At 37.9% G+C, this 27,324-nt stretch overlaps 1 protein-coding gene and 1 long non-coding RNA gene across 3 annotated transcripts in view; one reads left to right on the top strand and one right to left on the bottom strand.

Annotated features, from left to right (window-relative positions):
- Positions 1 to 11,683: 11,683 nt before the first annotated feature.
- Positions 11,684 to 27,324, bottom strand: part of spock2 (SPARC (osteonectin), cwcv and kazal like domains proteoglycan 2) — a 106,218-nt gene continuing 90,577 nt past the window's right edge. The window contains exons 7-10 of one of the 2 annotated variants that reach the window (XM_057848191.1): positions 25,728 to 25,946; positions 21,394 to 21,456; positions 16,848 to 16,979; positions 11,684 to 12,541 (exon numbers count right to left, since the gene is read on the bottom strand). In XM_057848191.1, the coding sequence (XP_057704174.1) occupies positions 12,405 to 12,541; positions 16,848 to 16,979; positions 21,394 to 21,456; positions 25,728 to 25,946 (551 nt within the window). In that variant the 3' untranslated portion in view covers positions 11,684 to 12,404. The remainder of the gene's footprint in view (positions 12,542 to 16,847; positions 16,980 to 21,393; positions 21,457 to 25,727; positions 25,947 to 27,324) is intronic. The other variant, XM_057848190.1, reaches the window with a different exon arrangement.
- LOC130922916 (uncharacterized) lies at positions 21,872 to 23,425 on the top strand. Its single transcript, XR_009064614.1, has 3 exons — positions 21,872 to 21,964; positions 22,135 to 22,201; positions 22,575 to 23,425. It is a non-coding gene; the product is annotated as an uncharacterized LOC130922916 (long non-coding RNA).

Below are 27,324 nucleotides of genomic sequence, written 5' to 3'. Positions count from 1 at the left end.
AAGGAATGTTTCTATGTTGCATGTCATCAAAAGATATATCCATACCTGTTAAGTTGTAGAAATTGCAAATAGGGAGATTTCTGTTTGCCAATCCCGATGACCCGCGCGCGCGCGACAATCGCTAAGACAAAATGCAACCATTTTTTTTCAAGTTAATTTTGGTCACAACACTTGTGTAAAAAATAACTACACTGTCAAAGGACCTCTTTTTGGTGGCATCAGAGATAGTCTTCAACTTGCTCCATGTATTGTCTGGCATCATGTGATACTGCTATGTTGCCTGTGTCATGCCAGTTCTCCTTGTTCCTGTAATCAACATCTAGGATATCCTCAGCTTTCCTGATCACATCCATTTGCACAAATTTGGACATCAGCTTCCTCAGCAGCCTCTTCATCTCATCAACCATCACTCCAATTAGGGTTTCGTCAGACTAAATCAGCAAGATTAAAAACATTAATTACATCATTTAGAAAATTAATCATATTTGTTTTTAAAAGTATCTTTGTCATGGCAGTTTTTTAATTGAATTGTAACCTAGAATTGAAACTTTATATTTTTTGTTTCAGCACAGTAATAATGATATAATGTAATAAAGTGTATAGTATACACTTTAGCTTTAGCATAATAGCGAATCTAAATGATTAAACTTCAAGTAAGTAACGATAAGCTTTCTCACTTAAATTCATATATTGTGGGGGTAGGACCGCAGTGCGTTAATATTCCATGATGTTTGATCCATGAAAACACAGAGTAAAGCAGCGACTTCTTCCTCGTCATCGTTCTCCCATCATTAGCTCTATTGCTATTAGCATTAGGCTAGTTAGCTATCGCTGGCAGGTAAGACTTACGGCAATTACGTTGACGAACGTCGTTTTTCCCGAATACTGGAGGCCGACCAGGGTCAGCTCCATCTCTTCCTTCCAAAATAAAGACTTGAACCAGTCTAAAAGCCGATTTATTAGTGCCAGCATCTTGGGAAGTCGGTGGTGCTTCGCCTCTTCCCTCCCTGTCAGATATTTGGTTGGGCTTTTCCAGCTCTGAAGGGGAGGGAGGGCAGGGAAGTCGGAGACGGCCAGGCTATTCGTTGTTGGTCACTTTCCGAATCGGGCCGAATGGTATCGTTACAAAACGGTGACAAACAAAAACGTAAAAAAAAAAAAAAAATTGACATTTTTGGAAAATCGGGAGATTTGGCTTTCTAATCGTGAGGCGTGAGCATTGGGGTCAAAATCGGGAGTCTCCCGACCAAATCGTGAAACTTAACAGGTCTGTATATCGCGCATCTACAGTTGACTCATTTTCATACGGAAGACCCCCCTGAAAATATTAGTTAAAAAATACATATGGCGGAAAACGGGTGACTTGAAGTTCCGCTCTGAGACCCCCAATTTAGCCAACTTTCATAATTGTCCGATATGCATGTGTGATACATCATTGGAAAGCTTTTCTGGGGGAAGAAAAGATTTTGAGAAGGAGGGCATTTAAAAAATAATAATTTAAACAGCAAAACCCTATCTGGAGGTGAGAGCACACGAGAACAGAATTACAGACGCCATGACTTTAACGAGATATTATCGCTAGAGATGTCCCGATCGATCGGGTCCGATCACGTCATTTTCAAAGTATCAGAATCGGCAAAAAAATATCGGCCATGCCTTTTTTTTAATATATACAGTGGGGAGAACAAGTATTTGATACACTGCCAATGGGGAAAACCCATTGGCAGTGTATCAAATACTTGTTCTCCCCACTGTATATATTTTTTAGGGCTGTCAAACGATTAAAATCTTTAATCGAGTTAATTACAGCTTAAAAATTAATTAATCGTAATTAATCGCAGTTAATCGCAATTCAAACTATCTCTAAAATATGCCACGTTTTTCTGTAAATTATTGTTGGAATGGAAAGATAAGACACACGGCGGATATATACACTCTATACTGTACATAAGTACTGTATTTGTTTATTGTAACAATAAATCCACAAATGCCATTATTAACATTCTTTCTGTTAAAGTGATCCACGGATAGAAAGACTTGTAGTTCTTAAAAGATAATTGTTATAGTTACAAGTTATAGTAATTTTATATTAAAACCCCCCTTCATGTTTTTGTTTTAATAAAATTTGTATAATTTTCAATCTAAGGTGGAGTTAATATAATAATAAGAATAAAAATAATAATAAAAATAGAGTGACCAGAGTCTTAAGTTTTAGTTGTATTTTGCATAGTTATTTTGATATGGAATGCCAGTTCATTTTGCATTGTTGTTTAACTGTGTGTCAGAATAGGGCCTCATTACTATAGACTGAAGTGCTTTTCTTTTTGTGAACATTATTTTTTTGGGAGAGATAGGAATATTATTTTTGTTGTGCTTTCACTAAACGATACTTATGTTTGTTGTGAAGGAGAAGCTTATGCCAATAATCGGCGCGGTCCAAAGAACGCCTGTGTCCACTCGCCTTTACTGTATAACATATATCTGTACATATCTTACCCAAAATACAACAAGAGACACAAAATTGCCACTAAAAGAAAGAAAACTTACCGAAATGTGTGTGGAGCACAAATAGCAATTTGCATTGGATTGTGAATACAGCATAAACGTCTCACAACTAATCCCACGTTTAAATGAAATAACATGAGTATGGAACAGCACTGCCCCCAAGCGGCCGGTGGCATTCTCTTCACTCTTAATGTCCATAAACGGCCTCATTGTAATCTGTTTGAGGCAATGTGCGAGCGGGTCATTTAGTGCATGCGTTAATTGCGTCAAATATTTTAACGTGATTAATTTTAAAAAATTAATTAACGCCCGTTAACGCGATAATTTTGACAGCCCTAATTTTTTAATTAAATCGTTTTCTAATTGTATTTAACGTTACAAACATAATATGTTACACTCATCCAGAGTCTTTAGTTTAGGCTGAAGGTAGGGTTATCAAATTTATGCCGATAACGGCGGTAATTAATTTTTTAAAAAATGTATCACGTTAAAGTATTTAACGCTTTTATGCATGCGCTGCACGACCCACCCACGCATTGTCGCGCTCAATCTGTAATGGCGCCGTTTTACCAATAGACACTACTCACATGACGTCACAACCACGCCTCCGTGCCATATTGTCCGTCAACTTGTCGTGTTGACGCATTACCGCTACGTAAATTCCTCCTATTATGGCGTGTTTTTCTGCTCGTTAACATTAATAATCAAAATGGTGAAGGCGTGTGTGGCGGTTGGTTGCAATAACAGAGAAGATAGACGGAGAGACTTGAAGTTCTACAGTATTCCGAGAGACCCGGAGAGGAGAGCGAGATGGACTGCTGCAATTCGACGAGAAAACTGGGCACCAAATGATCACTACAGATTATGTAGTAGTCATTTTATATCTCGTAAGATGCATTTAATATATATTTAGAGGGTTTTGGGCTGACAACCACAATTAAGATCATTGCGAGGCTAATCGCCGACAACATACAGTTTCAAATTCAAGATGCTTAATTCTTCCACCGTCATTAAATTTTGAATAATATTTAGCTGGTACCAAGTGAAAGAAGCTGGCCTCGTCTACGGATCATCAGTTAAACAGGTGTGTCCAAACCTTTTGCAAAGGGGGCCAGATTTGGTGTGGTAAAAATGCGGGGGGCTACTTTGGCTGATTTACATAGAACAATATAAACAAATTTTAGCAGGCCCTTCTGTGTGTCACATTTGCTTTATTATTTTTTTAAATTCATAATTTCAACAGTCTCGTATTTGTGGAGTTCTCTTTCGACACTCGGGCTCTTGCGAAATACTGCTGCTGTGAAATTAAACTAGCTTCAAGTTGCTATCATTTCTCGCTGCGTATCTTCCCTGTAATGTTGTCGTACATGTCAGCGTGTCTTGTTCGGTAATATCATTATCGGGTCACATCAAACTCTTTGAAAACAGCAACTGTCTCTTTGCAAATGAGGCAGACACAGTTGTTGCGTGTTTTATTGAAGAAATAGTCCAATATCCACCTATCCTTGAAGCATCGGCCATCGCAGTCAACTTTTTTTTTTTACTGTCGCCATTTTAGAAAATTGGAAGTAAAGGGTCACACGGGGTAATGTTGCTTAGAGTGCTGCTCTTAAAGTTTTTCAAACTTTCGTGAGAATAGGCTGATTTTGTGTGGACAAGATAGTTGTAGATATCAGGGTAGCAGATGTCAGGCAGAGAGGGCGAAGACAGCGGGTCAAAAAATATCGATTTAGGCATCAAATACGGATCTGGCGAATGGATAGACTGAACCTTTTCCACATCATGCCTTTTATGCAACGCATCCAATGAGTTTACAGCGTCTGAAAGCAATGGGGTTTCCATGAATTGCACTATAAATTGCACGACAAATTGAAACCATTGAGAATACGGATAAACAATGACGGACAATATGGCGGCCGGATACAGCAACACGTCATTCTGTGACGTTGGTGAGTAGGGTCTATATAGAGAGATGAAAGGCAGCGTAAAATGAGTAGAGTGAATTTTGGCAGCTTTTGGAGCCTTGTTTTAAATGGTGAAAGCCTTACAATCCCTCTCCCTATGATTAGAAATATCGTGGGAAGCTATGTGGGGATGCAAGGTAGTAATTGATCTTTTTCTTAACACCCTATTTTATTTCCCAACGCAGAGAAGATATATGAATTGGTAGCACTAAGCACAGTCATGGTTCCACTTCCCATCATGCATTTGGGCATGGCTACAGTATCATTTACTGAAAGCTCAACAAATACACTAGATGGCAATATTTAGTCACAATATACAAAGTCACAAGTCTTTCTATCCGTGGGTCCCTCTCACGGAAAGAATGTTAATAATGTAAATGCCATCTTGAGGATTCATTGTCATAATAAACAAATACAGTACTTATGTACTGTATGTTGAATGTATATATTTGTCCGAGTTTTATTCATTTTTTTCTTAATGCATTGCCAAAATGTATATGATCGGGAAAAATGATCGGGAATGATTGGAATTGGATCGGGAAATATGTTGTAGTATGTTGAATGTATATATCCGTCTTGTGTCTTATCTTAGCAAAAAAAAGCAATCGGATCGGGAAATATCGGGATCCGCAGATACTCAAACTAAAACAATCGGGATCGGATCGGGAGCAAAAAAAACCATGATCAGAACGACCCTAATTATTGCGTACCTACTTTGTTTCGATCCAAAAACTCCATGTAGCATGTATCACTTGAGTGTCAAGACACAGCTGTGAATGGCCACAGCTGGATTTTTGGGGGATTTTATGGGTGAAACATGGTAATATAACATGGGTCACGATGCAGAAATCGCCGACATCAAGGAGTGGTCGAGATTTTCTTTTTCATATGTATACCCTTTTAAACGTTTTTTTTTCACCTTTTTTTTGTTTGGATCAATTATTTATCATCTAACATATCGGAGAAAATGCAACAGTAACAAAAAAAAAAATACAATTAAGCGATAGTTATGAGGTAGATATCCGTGACTTTTTTACAGACGCCATTTTTTTCATTGTGACATAATTTGTTTAAAAGTTTAAAATATGTGAGTGGATAATTTTTTAAAGTTTTTTTTTTTTTTTTTTTTAAACGAAATATGAGACATCAATGAATGATTCTAAGCTAAAAACAACAGACATTTTGAATAATAAATATAATCAATTACCTTTGTTTTATGGCTGGGTTGAAACAAAAGCGGTTGCGCAACGTCTGTAAACGGGGGTTTTCAGGGTAAAACGAACAAATTAAAAATAGTTTGGGGGCTTAATGTGCCATGAATCTGCTATGGCAGCATTTAGACATATTGTTCAAACACAACAGTTGCTTAAAATACAGCAGTTTCTTTTAAAGAGGAGTGCAAGAGCAGAAACTGCTTTTTCAGTCTTGACTGTGTTTTCCGCCATATATAATTTTAAAACAGCCAACTATGGGCAGGAGGCAGGTTATACCCTGAACTGGTGCCCACCCAATCACAGGCCACAAGGAGACAAAAAACCATTTGCACTCATACAGGGTTTTTACAGGTATCAGCAAATCTCATTTAATGCTTTTTAATGCCACTTTAAACTACTTTGATGCCCATGCCCGACTGCAGATAGTTTCACTCACAGAAGTTGTAAATAGAGTTGACCGATAAGGACTTTTTAACCAATATTGTCCAACTCCCTCGGTCTTTGTAACCAATATTGTCCAACTCTCAAAATCCGATCCAGATATCAAACCGATACCAATATATGCGGACGTGGACTTAACATATTATGGCTAATTGTATTGTGATGCCCCACTGGATACGATCATAATGATAAATGTAACAACTTCAAGGTTTTCCAATAAACATTCTTTGATAAATAAGAGAACAACTTAACTGAAGTTACAGAAAAAAACGCGCCTATATTGTGCCACTAGATTTATGTAAAAAAAGTTTTTTTTACCAATCAAGTTTATATAATTTTGAATGCCTCGAACATTTAGTTTAACGCATTTTAAAGGGAACCACAGACAGAAAGACGTAGTTCTTAAAGGATAAATACCGTATTGGCCCGAATGTAAGACGGCCCGGATTATAAGACGACCCCCTCTTTTTCAAGACTCAAGTTTGAAAAAAGACTTTTTGAACACCAAATTAAATTTTCATACAGAAAATAATTACAGTACATCTGAAACAAATGATTATAACAATATATTTGAGAGAAAAAAAGCATGTTATTTTACCTCATTCAAATCTTAATATCTGAACATTTAAATATGTAAACTAAAGTGCAATCACATTCGTAAATGAATGGCTTCTGGTTTTTGAAATGTAAATAAACCGATCTATTGTGATAAAACAACAAAATTGCAATAACTGCATTAACCATCAAAGTGAAGTCTAACTGTAACTGTAGTCTTGAAACAAATCTGAATAAGTACGGAAAAACATTGCAATAAAATAATGCAAACTGGTTAAACTTGAGAGTAGCTGAGATCTGTCATGACAGAACATCGCTTCAATGATATCTGGCGCCATCTAGCGTCGTGAATGGGTATAATGTCTAGACCGCTTTTTCCAATCTTATTTCAATGCAAAAAACACTGTCTTATATTCGGCCCAATACGGTATTTGAAGACACCAAAGGTAGATCGAGCTATCATCATAATCATCTTCATTTTCGACCTTGCATTGAATTTTAGAAAAATTTTGCCGTCCTTGTAAAGAAAAAAATCGCTAACTTGTTTTTGCGCCTTGTTAACGCCCCTCTGTCAACAGTTAACTTTTCCAATGGCGTACCGCAAGCAACACGTCACTTTTGCTCATTAATATTCATGATTTTGGCAATTGTGGCTAGGCGGGGTCAACCTCCCGTTTGTCCCCAATCGTAAATAAATGGAAATAGTGTAAGAACGAGATGTTTACTGAGCTAAACCTACCAATTCTCTCCGAAAATGATGTCCCTGGTTCCAAATTCACTGGTAAAGATGTGGAAGAACATACAAATGTTCAGTTAAAGAGATGGCTTGAGGTCTAGGGCTGAAAAAGAGAAAAAAAGATTTTCACTCAAAATCTCTCGATACATGGCCCATTCATTCTTTCCTTTACACAGATCAGTCGTCCTGGTCCCTTTGCAGAAAAACAGCCCCAAAGCATGATGTTTCCACCCCCATGCTTCACAGTGGGTATGGTGTTTTTTTCCGGATACAATTCAGTATTCTTTCTCCTCCAAACACGAGAACCTGTGTTTCCACCAAAAAGTTCTATTTTGGTTTCATCTGACCATAACACATTCTCCCAGTCCGCTTCTGGATCATCCAAATGCTCTCTAGCGAACCGCAGACAGGCCTGGACGTGTACTGACTTCAGCAGGGGGAAACGTCTAGCAGTGCAGGATTTGAGTCCCTGGTGGCGCAATGTGTTACTGATAGTAGCCTTTGTTACTGTGGTCCCAGCTCTCTGTAGGTCATTCACTAGGTCGCCCCGTGTGGTTGTGGGATTTTTGCTCACCGTTCTTGTTATCATTTTGACGCCACGGGGTGAGATCTTGCATTGAGCCCCAGATCGAGGGAGATTATCAGTGGTCTTGTATGTCTTCCATTTTCTAATAATTGCTCCCACAGTTGATTTCGTTACACCAAGCGTTTTACCTATTGCAGATTCAGTCTTTCCAGCCTGGTGCAGGTCAACAATTTTGTCTCTGGAGTGTGACTGACTGAGGTTGTGGACAGGTGTCTTTTATACTCAGGGGTGAAAGTGGTTAGAATTTCTTGCCGGAACTCCCCGACGTGAAGGTCGCCACGGAGCCAGAAATTTTATGTATTTATTTATTTGTTTGTTTGTTTGTTTTGGTTGAAGGGGGGGTCAAAACTACTGAAATGCAAAGAAAACTGTTTTGGTCAGTTATTTCTATAACACATACAAAAACTGATTTTCAATCAAAATTGTATTTTTTTCAATATTTTGCAAAATAAAAGTTAACAAAAACAGCTATAACCCCAACCTCCATTTCCAAATTTTTTTTTTCCCTCATTTCCTCACATACTAAATGCCAAATCTCAATTTTAACTACTTAAGAACATAGCATGTATATTAAAATTGAAGATAATGTAAACATTTACTTTTTTTTGTGTTTTTAATAATAAAAAGTTAAGTAACATGCATTCAGAAAAATAAGTACAAATGACTTATAGTATGCAGAGTGAAAAGGAATATATTTTGAAGATCGCCCGAATTTTATAAATCATAAGGAAATGAATAAGTAGCCTAACATAAATGAACAAATAAAAATCCAAAGTGCGCATTTACAGCTAAGATGTTCTGAACCTCCCCATCAGAGCAATAAAACTAAATATGATAAATAGGCCACCTTAACTCTTTCCTTGCTCTTAAAGATTTGATCCATTTTCTTTTGCATTGCCCCTTTTTTTTTCTGTTTGAGAAAAGATGGACTGAATCTTATACCGGAACTGCGTTCCTGTCCGTTCCCGTCCACTTTCACCCAGGTTTATACCGATAATGAGTTAAAACAGGTGCCATTACTACAGGTCACGAGTGGAGCCTCGTTAGAAGAAGTTGGACCTCTTTGACAGCCAGAAATCTTGCTTGTTTGTAGGTGACCAAATACTTATTTTCCACTCTAATTTGGAAATAAATTCTTTAAAAATCAAACAATGTGATTTTCTGTTTTTTCCCCCCCCACATTCCCATGTTTACCCATGTTGACAATTACAGGCCTCTCTAATCTTTTCAAGTAGGAGAACTTGCACAATTGGTGGTTGACTAAATACTTATTTGCCCCAGTGTATATAATGAATCCTCAAAGTTATACACTGTACTCTATTGTTTTAATGTATTGTTTATTTAAAGTGATCCTCTGATTTAAATACATGTAGGCTCTAATGAACCACAATTGTTCTCTTGTACTAAAATTAGGGCTGTCAAAATTAACGCGTTAATGCGAGGTAATTATTTTTTTTAATTAATCACGTTAAAATATTTGACGCAATTAACACACATGTCCCGCTCAGACAGTATTCTGCCTTTTGGTAAGTTTTACAGCAAGGCTTTTTGTGCTGTCTAACAGCGAACTCTTGTGGTCGCTTTGCGACATGGTTTATTGTTTTCTTGCCAGTTCAATATGGCTGCACGACGTCTCTGTTGTGCTGATATGATCCTTGGACAAGATTTGTCCGTAAGTATGGTTGTTGTAAAGAATGTACATATTATGTTAGTAAGCGAAATGTTATATTTTTCGTATGACACGCTTTTTGTTTATGTTTAGTTAACCTGTATAGCGTGCTAAGCTAACGTTGTTGCTAATGCAATGCTTGTGTACTTTTTTTTGTAGTTTTACGACGGTCTAAAGAGGACAATGGTTTGAGGCCATTTTATTAATAAATCAGATGAAAAAGGAAGAAGTCTGATTATTAAGGCGTCGTTCACTAGCTGTCTAGCTTTGGAAAAAGTAGACGCTTCGGAGTGAGGACAGCATAGACAGATTTAAATGACAGTAGAGTGAAATGCCCACTACAGTCCTTATGTACCGTATGTTGAATGTATATATCCATCTTGTGTCTTATCTTTCCATTCCAACAATTTATTTTACAGAATATATATATAATTCACAGAAAAATATGGCATATTTTATAGATGGTTTGAATTGCGATTAATTGCCATTAATTACGATTAATTAATTTTTAAGCTGTAATTAACTCGATTAAAAATTTTAATCGTTTGACAGCCCTAACTAAAATATGTTGTTAGAAACACATAAAATGTTAAATCAATGGCAATATTTTATAATGTTTAGTCCATATTTTGACCCTTAGTTGGTGCCAAGGTTTGCGGGCTCGCAGTGATGACGTAATTGGCATCTTTCCGAATGTGTAGCGTGTTCAACAATTGCTTGTTGCTGCCTAAACTCGCGGAGTAAAATGCCACGATGTGCTGCTTTTGAATGCAATTTCCAGTCAAATGGAAAAAAGGGGAGTGAAGTGAGTGGTCAAGGTGGAATTATTATTTTTAGTGAATAAATGTGCATATAAGTGGAAGCTTCTCCCCCTTTTTGGTCCCTCTATGCATGTATCCTACCCACCACGCGTTACAACTGGCGCCCAAACATTTTTCCTGGATCCTCAGTCAAGTAAGGGTCCCATCACGTCTGCAATAATGGTTTTGGATCTGTCCATTTATTTTTATTCGTCGGGCCCACGGCGGCTTTTCGGATCAGTCTATTTTGTGGAATCGACGGCCTAATCGCGGCTGCAATATTGCCGTGGGATCGGTCTAATTCCTGGATCTTCGAGTAAGTAAAAAACGCGGATTTGGATTAGTATTGCTATCTTTTTTGTTGACTATTCTTCGTGGGAGTTTTCCCCAAATCATAATAAATAATTAAAGCACTAAGGCACGCTATAGTGACGACAGTGACTCTGACGTGGACCTTACAACAATGCTGGAGTTCGTCAGGGAATGCGTGTTTGCGTACTGCTGAGCTCCCGAGTGAAGAGTGGTCAAGGTGGGAATATTATTTTTTGTGAATAAATGTGCATAAGTGGAAGCCTCTCCCCTTTCTGGTACTTTTATACACGTATCCTAGCTACCACGCGTTACAATGTACAAGACCTTTATTACACAAGGTGTGCTCTTTGGCCTGTACTGTATGTAAAGCACACGACAGCTCTGGATGCTAACAATCTACATAATTATATTGGGAAAACGTTTGAAAATGCAATATGCTTACCTTGAATATCTGCTAATAAAACTGGAGTTCCCGAATCCCAACAGCATGGACTCTCGCTCCCAACCGGAGTTTCCAAAAGGACTCTCTCGCATCACCAGTTTTGCCCAACTTTTGTCTTATCAGGTATTTGCTGCACGCATTTTTCCCTGAAGCTCGTCTTGTGAACGACCGACAGTGCTGTCCTGCTCTTCACTTTTCAGATCTGGTTCAAATAGGAAGGGTAGAACTGACGACATGTTGGGAAAGCTAACGAGTGACAAGCTGGAATTTCGGCATTCGGGGCCAGTGACGTCACGCACTGCGACGTAACAAGAATGGCGACCTATCACTTAAATTAATTTTACAAACTTTATTAAAACAAAAACATTAAGAGGGGTTTTAATATCAAATTATTATAACTCATACTAACATTTATGTTTTAAGAATTACTTGTCTTAAAAATAGAGGATCCCTTTAAAAAAAAAAAAAAAATTCTACCAAAACCTTTTCTCCCCAACACCAGGGGGTGCTGCAGCACCCCACTGGAAGCAAGTGAATACACACACCACACACAATATTCATCCAAAGACACCAATGTACGGTGGCCAGCTGGGACCACTCACACTCATGTTTATTGAATTCTTATCATTTCCTTTTTAATAAACACAACAACTGACCCACACGACGATACGATGTACACTTGTCGGCTAAACAAAGAAGGAGCCTCGCCGGAGCGCGCGGCGACCTCTCTTCTGGTACACAATGTGGCTTGATGTTATTTACAAATTGCGGAGTGACGAGTTAAGAATGAGACAGCACTACTGTCAGATAGGAGCTTGAAGCGCATGAGATGAGGATGAAGTCAAAGTCAATGTCCTCTGTATAGTTCCCGTTTCGAAAAACAAGACAAAAAGTTTCTAATCTGATGAAAGCAACGAGAGATGTTCAGCCGTTTTTAACTACCCCGAAAAATTGCTGAGATTCTCCTAAAATTAAAACGTACGTACAAGAAAATAGAACGAAGATTCACAAATTTGAGGGACAAGCATTTTGACAGCACACCCAACGATTACTGGTAGTGATATGTTCGCCGATCAATGTCCACCTTGGGAATTTCCTCTCTTGTAGGTTGAGTGTGTTTGGAAAATGGAGATGCGGTTGGAAAAAGACAGAGAGGCTGCAAGGACAAATTCTCCATCCTTTACCAAATGTAGCCCTCGTCATCAGCTTCTCCCGCTTCGCCCTCTTCCTCCTCTGTGGTCTCCTCGCCACCTTTCTCCTCTTCGTCCTCCCAGCCCACACCACTGCCAAAGTCGCCCGAATATGTGGCTTCGTCATCTGCGTACGAGGGAAAAGAAGTCATCAGGTTTGCTCTGCAGTGGTACTTCAACTTAGGAATGCAACAATTTACCAATGTTTTGTGTTACCATAGACTTCATAATATATTGACGTGACACATTCCCTATTCACTGCGTCACGCCTTCCCCAAGGGGGCAGTCCCACACTCCGCTTCATTTAATAGCAGTCGGTCACATGCAGCGATCTAACGCCGGATTTAGGTTGAAAAAGTACGAACGCTGTACTGCATACAAACAGGAAGGATTGTCTCGGGAGTGATTTGTTTGAGGATTCAAAGTAATTGTTATATTTTTCATACCATGCATGCATTTTGAAACGTGAAAAAAAATCGATGAGAGAAATTAGCCGCCACAGTATTGGCATTGTACTTCGCAATATATACGTAAAATAACTGCTAACTACCCGTTTTTTGCTTTTAACCAAGAATCGAGACTGTTAAAAGTCAATATCCATAAAGAATTCAGGGATTTAAGCAATTATTCACAAGAATTTTCAATTCAAAAAGCTGTTGTACTAAGGGGGCCGCCACAGTGACTTAAAGACTAGCAGCACATTCGACATATTTATGTAAAATCAATGCTAACTGCCCGTTTTATTTTTATTTTTTTTTGAGGCTATTAACCAAGAATCGAGACTGTTTTACGTCAATATTTATAAAGAATTCAGGGATTTAAGCATTTATTCACAAGAATTGTCAAAGGAAAAAGCTCTTTGTTTACATATGGCGCTAATTCGCTTACTGATTTGCATCATAGTTCGCAATATTTACATAAAATAAATGCTAACTGCCCGTTTTTTTGTTGTTGTTTTTTTGCTTTTAACCAAGAATCGAGACAGTTTTACGTCCATATGTATAAAGAATTTAGGGATTTAAGCATATATTCACAGGAATTTTCAACGGAAAAAGCTCTTTATTTACATATGGTGGCTGCTAATTTGCTTACTGACTAGCATCATAGTTCGCAATATTTGCGTAAAATAAATGCTAACTGCACGTTTTTTTTGTGTTTAACCAAGAATCAAGACTGTTTTACATCCATAACTGTAAAGAATTCTGGGATTTACGCATTTATTCACAAGAATTTTAAACGGAAAAAGCACTTTGTTATATGGCGGCCGCTAATTTGCTTACTGACTAGCGTCATAGTTTGCAATATTCAAGTAAAATAACAGCTAACTACCGTTTTTTGCTTTTGACCAAGAATCGAGACTGTTTAAAGTCAAAATCCATAAAGAATTCAGGGATTTAAGCATTTATTCACAAGAATTGTCAAAGGAAAAAGCTCTTTGTTTACATATGGCGCTAATTCGCTTACTGATTAGCATCATAGTTCGCAATATTTACATAAAATAAATGCTAACTGCCCGTTTTTTTTTTTTTCTTTTTTTTTTTTTTCTTTTAACCAAGAATCGAGACGGTTTTACATCCATATGTATAAAGAATTTAGGGATTTAAGCATATATTCACAGGAATTTTCAATGGAAAAAGCTCTTTGTTTACATATGGTGGCCGCTAATTTGCTTACTGACTAGCATCATAGTTCGCAATATTTATGTTAAAATAAATGCTAACTGCACTTTTTTTTGGTGTTTAACCAAGAATTGAGACTGTTTTACATCCATAACTGTAAAGAATTCTGGGATTTACGCATTTATTCACAAGAATTTTAAACGGAAAAAGCTCTTTGTGATATGGCGGCCGCTAATTTGCTTAGTGACTAACATCATAGTTTGCAATATTTAAGTAAAATAACTGCTAACTACCCGTTTTTTGCTTTTAACCAAGAATCGAGACTGTTTAAAGTCAAAATCCAAAAAGAATTCAGGGATTTAAGCATTTATTCACAAGAATTTTCAAAGGAAAAAGCTCTTTGTGTACATATGGCGCTAATTTGCTTACTGACTAGCATCATAGTTCGCAATATTTACATAAAATGAATGCTAACTGCCCGTTTTTGTTTTTTTTTTCTTTTAACCAAGAATCGAGACGGTTTTACATCCATATGTATAAAGAATTAGGGATTTAAGCATATATTCACAGGAATTTTCAATGGAAAAAGCTCTTTGTTTACATATGGTGGCCGCTAATTTGCTTACTGACTAGCATCATAGTTCGCAATATTTACGTAAAATAAATGCTAACTGCACGTTTTTTGTGTGATTAACCAAGAATCGAGACTGTTTTATATCCATAACTGTAAAGAATTCTGGGATTTACGCATTTATTCACAAGAATTTTAAACGGAAAAAGCTCTTTGTGATATGGCGTCCGCTAATTTGCTTACTGACTAGCATCATAGTTTGCAATATTTAAGTGAAATAACTGCTAACTACCCGTTTTTTGCTTTTAACCAAGAATCGAGACTGTTTAAAGTCAAAATCCAAAAAGAATTCAGGGATTTAAGCATTTATTCACAAGAATTTTCAAAGGAAAAAGCTCTTTGTTTACATATGGCGCTAATTTGCTTACTGACTAGCATCATAGTTCGCAATATTTACATAAAATGAATGCCAACTGCCTGTTTTTTCTTTTCTTTTTTTGCTTTTCACCAAGAATCGAGAATGTTTAAAGTCAAAATCCATAAAGAATTCAGGGATTTAAGCATTTATTCACAAGAATGGTCAAAGGAAAAAGCTCTTTGTTTACATATGGCGCTAATTCGCTTACTGACTAGCATCATAGTTCGCAATATTTACATAAATGCCAACTGCTCGTTTTTTTTTTCTTTTTTTTTTTTTAACCAAGAATCGAGACTGTTTAAAGTCAAAATCCAAAAAGAATTCAGGGATTTAAGCATTTATTCACAAGAATTTTCAAAGGAAAAAGCTCTTTGTTTACATATGGCACTAATTTGCTTACTGACTAGCATTATAGTTCGCAATATTTACATAAAATAAATGCAAACTGCCCGTTCTTTGTTGTTTTTTGCTTTTAACCAAGAATCGACACTGTTTTACGTCCATATGTAGAAAGACTTTAGGGATTTAAGCATTTATTCAAAGGAATTTTCAATGGAAAAAGCTCGTTTACATATGGTGGCCGCTAATTTGCTTACTGACTAGCATCATAGTTCGCAATATTTACGTAAAATAAATGCTAACTGCACTTTTTTTTTTCTTTTTTTGCTTTTAACCAAGAATAGAGACTGTTTAAAGTCAAAATCCATAAAGAATTCAGGGATTCAACCGGAAATACATTTAGCTGATAATAGCACCAACATATTGGTAGTTAGTGTAGTTAGGCGTTCAGTGTATTTCTTGTTGTTGTTTGTGTTTCTTCTCTTTCTTCTCTTGTGTTTCTTTTCTTCTGTCCCCCCATAAACCCTTCCTGTTTGCTGTTTTGTCATAATAAATGAGGTATGTTGAATGATCACAGAGGGAGTATGTCAGACTCTCAATGTGAAACATTAAAACTGTTCAGACTATCCGGGCACTTAGACTTCCATTCTCCGTGTCAAACAGCTGAACAGGACAGGTTAAAAAAAAAAAAAAAAAAAAGGAAAAAAAAAACAAACAAAGGTTTGCATCTCCGCTTTCCGTTTTCACTGTCACCATATAAAGGCGAGGCCATTCCGCAATGCAACTGTTGCGTCTTGGTGTCGCAGCATCGCCATGTAAAAGGCCCCTGAGACGCCGCTGTAGTTGCCAGTTTTTTTTCCAACCGGCACAGACAGTTTAACCAAAGAGATTTATGCTGAAACAAGCTTCACATGAATGCAATCAACTAATTACACGTGTAAGACGCCAGATTGGTGATAAGGTGTCCTCCTGATTGGTTGGAATGAAAACCTGCACCCACTACGGCCCTTTGTGGGATAGTTTTCCCACTACTGACATACAGTAGCTCCTGTATGAGATCTTATTAGATAAAGACCATACAGCTCAGCATTGTCCTTCAGTCAACTTTGACAAAGTCTACACTTTACTAATGAGAACTGCTGGAATAAAAGCAGAAACAATAGTGAAATAAGGGCAGGATTTGACTTTGTGCTGATTTAAGAGTTATTTCCTAAGCCCTGTCTCAGGAACAATTATTATCGGGAAAAGGTTCTTTCTGAGCAGCCCTCATTTATCTTAAAAAGAATATTCTTGCAGTGACAGGACACACTTTGGAATGCAAATGTCGGCCTGACGCATGAATGTGCTCTTTGCAGCAAGTGGAAAGTCACTTAACATAAAAGATCCCTTGTGCGGGCTGGATTGCAGGGAGGGGGTTAATCCAAAGGGATGCGGAGGAGTTTAAGGGGGCATATAAAAGGATTTGCAGGGGGTGAAAAGAACTCACCGCAATCTGGTTTTCCACGAATCCTTGACCCGGCTACTTCGCCGCCGTACTGGTCCACACACCAGCACTCTCCCCTGTCACACTGCAGCTTCCTGTAGAAGCCGTCTTCGTCACAGTTTGGAATAAAGCGACCTGGCAAGCACACGCAGACACATCGAAGGGTGAACTAAGTGCAGCCTTGCATCATGCTTCGCTGCACTCTCACTTCATTCGAATCCCTCTGTAATGAATGCAGCATATGTCGCAAGCAGTTCCATAATACATGAATATCAATTTTGTTTACTCAACATGGCGCTGATGAATATGTAAAATCAGCATGGTGGAGAATATTGAGAGGGTGTGTGTGTACTGTATGTAAGAAGCACAGCTCCTCACCCGTGACTTGAAATTTCATAAGTCCAGCTCAATATACGCTACAGAAGTCTTTGGACCATGGATTTCTAGCAGATGGGGAAACTGTCATTAAGCTCAAAAGTTTCAAAGTTCGACAGGCCAGGCTTCTCACGTGTGATTTGAAAGTGTTCATACAAGTCAAGCTCAAGATCCTCTAAAAAAAAATCCCTGGACTATAAACTTTTATCAAATGGTAGAGCGCTTAAAAGTTACCATCACTTGCGACTTGAAATTTCACTAACTACCATAATTTCCTGAATATAACGCGCACCCCCCCCCCCCCCCCCCCCCAAAATCAACTTGTAAAATCATGGTGCGCATGATACACGGGTCCAGGGATGGAGACAGAAATATATATATATATATTTATATATTTATATATATTAGGGCTGTCAAAATTATCGCGTTAACGGGCGTTAATTAATTTTTTAAATTAATCATGTCAAAATTATCGCGTTAACGGGCGTTAATTAATTTTTTAAATTAATCACGTTAAAATATTTGACGCAATTAATGCAGATGCCCCGCTCAGACAGATTTAAATAACAGTACAGTGAAACGCTCACTTGTTGTGTTTTATGGAGTTTTGCCGCCCTCTGCTGGCGCTTGGGTGTGACTGATTTTATAGGCTTCAGCACCCATGAGCATTGTGTAAGTAATTATATACATCAACAATGGCGGGCTACTAGTTTATTTTTTGATTGAAAATTTTACAAATTTTATTAAAACGAAAACATTAAGAGGGGTTTTAATATAAAATTTCTATAACTTGTACTAACATTTATCTTTTAAGAACTACAAGTCTTTCTATCCATGATCGCTTTAACAGAATGTTAATAATGTTAATGCCATCTTGTTGATTTATTGTTATAATAAACAAATACAGTCCTTATGTACTGTATGTTGAATGTATATATCCATCTTGTGTCTTATCTTTCCATTCCAACAATTTATTTTACAGAATATATATATAATTTAGAAAAAAATATGGCATATTTTATACATGGTTTGAATTGCGATTAATTACGATTAATTAATTTTTAAGCTGTAATTAACTCGATTAAAAATTTTAATTGTTTGACAGCCCTAATATATATATATATATATATATATATATATATATATATATATATACAGTGCCTTGCAAAAGTATTCGGCCCCCTTGAATCTTGCAACCTTTCGCCACATTTCAGGCTTCAAACATAAAGATATGAAGTTTAATTTTTTTGTCAAGAATCAACAACAAGTGGGACACAATCGTGAAGTGGAACAACATTTATTGGATAATTTTAACTTTTTTAACAAATAAAAAACTGAAAAGTGGGGCGTGCAATATTATTCGGCCCCTTTACTTTCAGTGCAGCAAACTCACTCCAGAAGTTCAGTGAGGATCTCTGAATGATCCAGTGTTGTCCTAAATGATCGATGATGATAAATAGAATCCACCTGTGTGTAATCAAGTCTCCGTATAAATGCACCTGCTCTGTGATAGTCTCAGGGTTCTGTTTAAAGTGCAGAGAGCATTATGAAAACCAAGGAACACACCAGGCAGGTCCCAGATACTGTTGTGGAGAAGTTTAAAGCCGGATTTGGATACAAAAAGATTTCCCAAGCTTTAAACATCTCAAGGAGCACTGTGCAAGCCATCATATTGAAATAGAAGAAGCACCAGACCACTGCAAATCTACCAAGACCCGGCCGTCCTTCCAAACTTTCTTCTCAAACAAGGAGAAAACTGATCAGAGATGCAGCCAAGAGGCCCATGATCACTCTGGATGAACTGCAGAGATCTACAGCTGAGGTGGGAGAGTCTGTCCATAGGACAACAATCAGTCATACACTGCACAAATCTGGCCTTTATGGAAGAGTGGCAAGAAGAAAGCCATTTCTCAAAGATATCCATAAAATGTCTCGTTTAAAGTTTGCCACAAGCCACCTGGGAGACATACCAAACATGTGGAAGAAGGTGCTCTGGTCAGATGAAACCAAAATTGAACTTTTTGGCCACAATGCAAAACGATATGTTTGGCGTAAAAGCAACACAGCTCATCACCCTGAACACACCATCCCAACTGTCAAACATGGTGGTGGCAGCATCATGGTTTGGGCCTGCTTTTCTTCAGCAGGGACAGGGAAGATGGTTAAAATTGATGGGAAGATGGATGCAGCCAAATACAGGAACATTCTGGAAGAAAACCTGTTGGTATCTGCACAAGACCTGAGACTGGGACGGAGATTTATCTTCCAACAGGACAATGATCCAAAACAAAAAGCCAAATCTACAATGGAATGGTTAAAAAATAAACGTATCCAGGTGTTAGAATGGCCAAGTCAAAGTCCAGACCTGAATCCAATCGAGAATCTGTGGAAAGAGCTGAAGACTGCTGTTCACAAACACTGTCCATCCAACCTTACTGAGCTCGAGCTGTTTTGCAAGGAAGAATGAGCAAGAATGTCAGTCTCTCGATGTGCAAAACTGATAGAAACATACCCCAAGCGACTTGCAGCTGTAATTGGAGCAAAAGGGGGCGCTACAAAGTATTAACGCAAGGGGGCCGAATAATATTGCACACCCCACTTTTCAGTTTTTTATTTGTTAAAAAAGTTTAAATTATCCAATAAATTTTGTTCCACTTCACGATTGTGTCCCACTTGTTGTTGATTCTTGACAAAAAACTAAAATTTTATATCTTTATGTTTGAAGCCTGAAATGTGGCGAAAGGTTGCAAGGTTCAAGGGGGCCGAATACTTTTGCAAGGCACTGTATATATATATATATTTATATATAAAGACCGATTTTTAAAATTGACCCGGCCACGTTGTGTTGAAGAAAACGTATGCAGCGATCCGTTGCCGACCATTACGGTACATGACGTCACCATTTTGTTTCGGTAATACTTCTCTCTGATCGGTCGAATGATTTCGTCTGTGTTAAATTCTGCTTTTTTCACTCTTCATAAAGCACAGAATTTAATTTCTTGAACTCATTTGAGTCAACGTTTATTGCAACTCTGCAACTCGGACCATAACAAACGTAAGCACACGGACTTCCTGTGTCCGTCAACTATATCTGTCCCTCGGGAAACTCAAACCCAAATAACAATAGTTCCTATTGTTACTGTCGTGTCGACAGCGATGAGCTCTCTCGGATTTCCGACTTACGTTCTCACTTTCATTATACTTTCAATCCATGGAAGAAACATTTATTCATCATGATGAAACGAGCAAGTTATACAGCAGCCTTTAAAAGAAAAGTCACATCTATTTTGTTTTCTCCTAGATTCTGGTAAGTTGGAGAAGTTGTTAAATCATATTATTACCGTAAATATTGTCAGTTTATGGTAATGTTTTGAACTACCAATATGCTATGCTTGTGCTGTGTTTCACCAGTCAGTAAAATGACATTTCTGTATCTGTACACGAGCTCTGTTTTCTTGTATTCTTCTATTTATTGGTGCTAAAATTAGGGCGCGCGTTATACACGGGTACAATAATTTCCCCTAGATTTTACAAGTAAATTTGGGGTGCGCATTATACACAGGTGCGCCTTATATTCGGGAAATTACGGTAAGTCCATGGTTCCCTTTAACAGGTACAGCTCAGCATCCTCGACAAAAATTGTTTGGAACAAAGATTTTAATTAATTGTGTACTGCTTTCATTGACCGATCTCCTCTTTCATAGTTTGAAATTTGTCAAAGCTAATAGTAATTTGCTGGCATTTTTTAAGGGTGTATTCTGCCACTGTGATAATGATTAATCTGCTTGAACGTTGTACTATTAATTATATTTTGGATCATATTAATATGACAAATACTGTATGTGTGGGATAGAAGTACAATGGCCCAAAATAAAAGCGTCTCCATAGTGTTTCAAAGTCGACTGGCGCTGTGCCCTCCGTGTCCTTGCAGAGTACTGACTCAGAGCCAAGTCAGGCAGCCAAAATCTGCAGTGCGCACAAGTCCAAATATATACACACACACTCACTTACCCACTGATTTGCACACACAATTTGCCTTGTTTGTCTAGCAGTGAGTATCAGATTCTAATTCATAAGCCCTAGCAAGGCCAACTTTCTGTTTCCTGAAAGGAAACTGGTATTGGCAAATCCTTATCCAGCTTAGATGGATTCAAATTCCCACGTGAATACTCACCAAACTTTCTTTGGCCACCGTCTAGCACCTGAATCCTCTCCAGCTCAGTCAGGCAGGGTGGTTCTAAGGGGATGAAATTTGGGAAAATAAGGGAAAATTTAGCTTTCTGGTATGCAAGGAGAATATCTTAATTTGCTTCCATGTGTGCAAGTGCATTTTAGATAAGCTTCCTGTAAATTGGCACAGTGCAATATACATTTAACCGTCTTGATGGCCCTGTTCTGCTCATTTATTATTCATTTTTCTGTAGGAGCTAGAAATAAAATCTCATGAAATCATGATCTCATATTTGCAAATCCTACTGTAACCCACATGAGCAAAAGTGCACAATTAAAAAAAATGTGTACGTAATTGTATCAAATTTTGCTAAATATATTATTTCATATTTAATTAGAATTTTTTTTTTTTTTTTTTGTTAATCAAAGTAATGATAAATAAATAAAACGATTGCAAGCAATAATTCAGCCTATTAGTTGCTCTTATGGCACGAAGTTTCAGCTGGTAGCATGATAGGTTTCAGAACACAATTGAGCGGCAAAACCTGAAAAGCTTATCTACAGAAAAGAAAAATGTGAGTTTAAGTAATTATATTGTTGCAATTTGTAATAAACTAGTTACTTTTCTCACTACGAGCGAGTTTGCTGTGCTCTGTATTTTGTTTTACTCGCCGCTAGCGTTAGCAAAAAGTCCGCGCTAACGTTAGCATAGCGTGCTAACATGCTACGTTGCCATTTTATCTAGAGTAAGACCAACGCGTGGAGCGACAAAACGCGGCCCAACTGTGTTCAAAACACGGTGTGAGAGATCGGTGAGCATGTAGTTAAGCTCTTATTTTCACAGAAGGAATATGTTTTTTTGGGGGAAAGAAAAAAAGTGCTGTATTGTTATGTGTATGTTACATGTAGGTTTCACCACCTCATTGAGTTAATGGAAGGTTTGATGTTTCCTTAATGTTTACTTAAAGGAGAAGATTTAAAAAGAAAGAATTGTTAAGCTGTTTAAAATTGTTAAATTATACAGCACATATATTTAAACAATTATGTCAATTTCAATTTTATGTGCAATGTGAATTGAGTTGAAAAGAAAAAGATGTATCTCATCATTGAGCTACAGATTTAAATTGAAACCCATAATTTCTCTGACACTGCCAATTGACTGGTCAGGTTTTTTTTCTCCCTTAGACCTTGTTTCAACTGGTCTTTGTGTCAGAATGGACATTGGACCAACCGTTCTGGATTTTGATGGAGAGCTAACCACTTGGATCTAGATTGAGATAACGTGAATATAATATCCCGGGAACTGTGAACTGAATATCTTTTTGTGACCATTTACTAGTGCTAGCTTAGCCACTCCGGAGCCGTGAAGCTAACAATTAACTAGTGATGCGCGATAATAAAATTTTCAACCGATATCGATAACCAATAATTTCCTGCCCCTTCCACCCGATAACCAATAATGTCACGCCGATAATTCTATTCAAATATGTATGTTAAATTTTAAAGTATACAAAGATCAAATGTTACTGTGCAAAAATGTAATTTAGTGCTATTTTTTCCACATAAAAATGTAAACAAGTAGTAAAATCCAACATCTAAACAATGGCAATGACATTGTGTAATGGTAAGCTTTTGGTAACAATTACTTAGAGAGTAAACAACCAAGTTGCACAAAAATGCCTTTAAAAGTAAGCCATTCCTAACATATATCACATTACTACACTGCAAAAATACCTCCTTAAAACTAGCAGAATTGGACAAAATTGTTGATTGCGCACATTTGGAGGCTAAATCAAGAATATAATTATCGGATTGCATTATCGGTTGAATTTCATTTTATCTGCATTATCTGTGTGACGTCATAATTGCCATTATCGGCCGATAATTATCGGTGACCGATATTATCGTGCATCGCTACAATTAACTAACAAACTACACAGAATTTGTTGAAATCAACTCCACCAACTAATTAAACCCTCGCTAACTCGATGATGTCAAAAATTCTGAACTTCCCCTTTAAGGTCTCCTTAAGTACAGTGCCCTCCATAATTATTGGCACCCCTGGTTAAGATGTGTTTTTTAGCTTCTAATAATTTTTTAAAAATTCAAATAATATGGGACCTTAATGGAAAAAAAGAGAAAAATCCAACCTTCAATACAAGTGCATTCATTCAGTGGGGAAAAAATCCCACATAAAAAAATAATGATTTGACATCAAATAATGTGTGTCACAATTATTAGCACCCTGGTGTTAATACTTTGTACAACCCCCTTTTGCCAACAAAACAAGGTCTGAAGACTGAGATGGCCATGGGAGGAGCTTGATTTTTTGTCTGGTGAACCATTTCTGTGTAGATTTGGTCATATGTTTAGGGTCATTGTCTTGCTGAAAGACCCAGTGACGACCTATCTTCAGCTTTCGGGCAGAGGGCAACAGATTTTGATTTAAAATGTCCTGGTATTTCAAAGCATTCATGATGCCATGCACCCTGAAGGAGAAAAGATATCGTCATCGCACACACCATATAATTGTTTGCATTCGTCTAACACATATATAGTCTAACACATACATATGGTACAGGTTTTCGTTGGCACCGTCTAACTGTTTGCATTAGTGTAACACACGTAATATAATTAATCAGGAAATAGTATCATTTTCAAATATACGGTAGGGCTACACTACTAATATAAAATAAATAGCACACCATAGTTTAATGAGAAGAAATAGAAGAGATACACAATGCCGTCTTATCACAAGATTGACGCACCAACTCGCTTAATCAGCTCTCCCAGCAAACTCCAAGGACAAAGCGCCTTGTCCTAATACAAGTACAACCAGCCCGGACAGCAAAGTTGATAGCGGGCGTCCCAATCTGCGCACGAACCTAAGCCGCCCAAAACCGGCCACAGAGGGGATGAGCCAAAAGCAACGCCCAGAAACGCCTTCGACAAGGCCCGCCTCAGTAAAGACTTTAAAAAGACTGAACACTGAGATAACACAGATTTTTTTTCTGCTCGGAAACATGAAGCCTTGTTTTGGATCCAGAATTGTCCCTCCGTCGTCTGTTTTTGCCTTGTTTTTACCATTGTCGACGGATAAACTGTCAACCTGTTTTCGGTGAGTGTTCTTCAAGCTTTTGAAACATGGAGTCAGTACAAAGGGTTAAAATAAGAGGACGCGCGAGATTCGGCCTTCCCGGCGGGCGCACGCGGGGCAGCGTCAGCCGAGCGGCACTTGTTTTGGTTGGTGCTGTCCGCGGGTGCGTCTGGGCCGGGGAGGCGAATTTCAACAACCCTAACAAGGTTCCCAGGGCGTTTGGAAGCGAAACAGCCCCACAGCATCACTGACCCACCCCCATACTTCACAGTGGGTATGAGTTGCTTTTCAGCATGTGCATCTTTCGTGGCACGCCAGACCCACTTAGAGCGTTTGTTGCCAAAAGCTCAATCTTGGTCTCATCTGACCAAAGCACACGGGACTAAACCTATGGCCAAATCTACACAGAAATGGTTCACCAGACACAAAATCAAGCTCCTCCCATGGCCATCTCAGTCCCCAGACCTTGTTTTGTTGGTAAAAGGGGGTTGTACAAAGTATTAACACCAGGGGTGCTACTAATTGTGACACACATTATTTGATGTCAAATCATTATTTATGTGGGATTTTTTTCCCCACTGAATGAAAGCACTTGTATTGAAGGTTGGATTTTCTCTTTTTTTCCATTAAGGTCCCATATTATTTGAATTAAAAAAAAATATTAGAAGCTAAAAAACACATCTTAACCAGGGGTGCCAATAATTATGGAGGGCACTGTAAATTAGAGTGTTGTCAGCCAAGTGTTTGTCACTCAAACAGCCTGGTGAGTGAATTAAGAAACTATTTTATTCAATGGTGTTTGGGGCAGTTAAGATTGTGCCCCACGAATCTTGCCTAGCGACAAATAACCGTGCAAATGTGTTTATTAAAAAAGAATCCTCCCAAATAAAAACTATTAAAGTGACGTGAGCAGCAAAGAATCATCCACTGCATGATTGTTGTACTGTATTTTGCTCTTGGAAGCTCAGGACCTAGATTCAGCTTGCCTGATGGGGATATTGGAGAGCTGAGGGAAAACGAGGCTGTCAACAAGCAGCAGCAATGTTCTACTTGCCTGGCGGTAGCCATTTCATCCCTCTGGGGAAGAGGAAGATGAGCTATCAGGAGGAGATAAATGGCGACAGACGCAAGGAAAGCACATACTCAAGAGACGACCCTCCTTTCTTGCGTTTTGCCTCGAGGGTGGCCTTGATGTTAAAAAGCACGGAGGTGGGGGTGACTGGTAAAGATGCTTCACTCACTCTCTCTCCAGAAGCAAAGGCACCACTCGGCCGTGGACACCTTGCCATCCTTGAAGGAGTCGCACGAGTTGAAGAAGGGACGGATGCAGATCTCGTATTTGTCCAGGTTGATGGCAGCCAACTCAGCTTGGTCCAGGTATAGGTCGCCATTGGTGTCCAGCTTGGAGAACATCCAACCTACCGAGTCCTTACAGCTAGCCACCAGGTTCCTGTCCAGAACTAAACATACGCGAAGAAAAACACATTTTCATAATGAGGAACCTTATCATTTTGTGGGCTTGCTCTCTTTATATTTGGTTGCAGTTATGAGCATTGACTAATTTGCTCCCAAAAACGTATAAATACATTCTATTTTTAATTGTTTCAGTGTCCCAAAGACGTATTTAAACGTCTTTTACGTTTATCTCTGGGTTCTGATTCAATTTAGCTCCAAAGCACAAAGCTGAAAATCCATTTTAAAGCAATAAAACTGGCCACTGGAGGGCAGTAGTGCATTTAGTAAGACCCGCAACCATAAGCGGATTTTAAGGGGGGGGCAGGGGGTCTAGGCCCCCCTGGTGGCCGAAAAGTGTCATTGCATATAATTGACTTTCCTATGTATTTAAAAGTTGTAAAGCAATAAAACTGCAACAAAAATGAATGAAATGAACAAAAAAAAAAAATTTATAATGTCTCAAAATTATTTTTCGAACAGATCATGTGACTAGCAACTTAGACGGTCATTTGCTTTGCATATAATTTTCCATTTAAAAAAAATTAGGGGATGGCAATTTTATTTTTCAAATGATTTTTTCTTTGATTTTTTTTTTTTTTTTTTTTTTTGGGATCGAAGCAACTTTTGGGGGGGGGGGATTGAATGATTTAGACACAAAAGTCCTACTCATAATGAAATGAAAGAAGAGAGTCTAATCTTTCTTTTGGTGGGTTCCGTGTTTATATTGCAATAGAACAGAATTTTTTGTGGTCCTTGCAAAATCAGTCAAAATCCAGTAAAACGGCCGGGAGCGAAGGGCCTTGCTCCGGTGAAAATGGCTGTGAGTGACTAAGTCAACAAAAAGCATTAGCCCCCTAAAGCAAGTGTACAGTGGGGCAAATAAGTATTTAGTCAACTACTAATTGTGCAAGTTCTCCCACTTGAAAATATTAGGTCAAATCATATTATTACCGTAAATATTGTCAGTTTATGGTAATGTTTTGAACTAACAATATGCTATGCTTGTGCTGTGTTTCACCAGTCAGTAAAATGACATTTCTCTATCTGTATACAAGCTCTGTTTTCTTGTATTCTTCTATTTATAAACGGGTATAATAATTTTCCCTAGATTTTACAAGTAAATTTGGGATGCGCATTATACACGGGTGCGCCTTATATTCGGGAAATAACGGTAATACTGTTTTAATACGAACTGAACTACATACTGGTTATGGCCCCAAGTAACATTCTAAAGTTGATACTATTTACCCGAATTTTTTAACTCATTGCAAGCCAAGTCAAAAGAGAGCCCTATTACGTTTAAAAAACATAACTCTTGCATGAAAGGGTTCAAATGAATAAATGAAGCATTTTCGAGAGTCTTCGCACTATGTGCTTAGACCC

This window comes from Corythoichthys intestinalis, chromosome 10, assembly GCF_030265065.1.
Source record: "Corythoichthys intestinalis isolate RoL2023-P3 chromosome 10, ASM3026506v1, whole genome shotgun sequence".
NCBI lineage: Eukaryota > Metazoa > Chordata > Actinopteri > Syngnathiformes > Syngnathidae > Corythoichthys > Corythoichthys intestinalis.
This window is presented reverse-complemented; position numbering and strand designations above follow the sequence as displayed.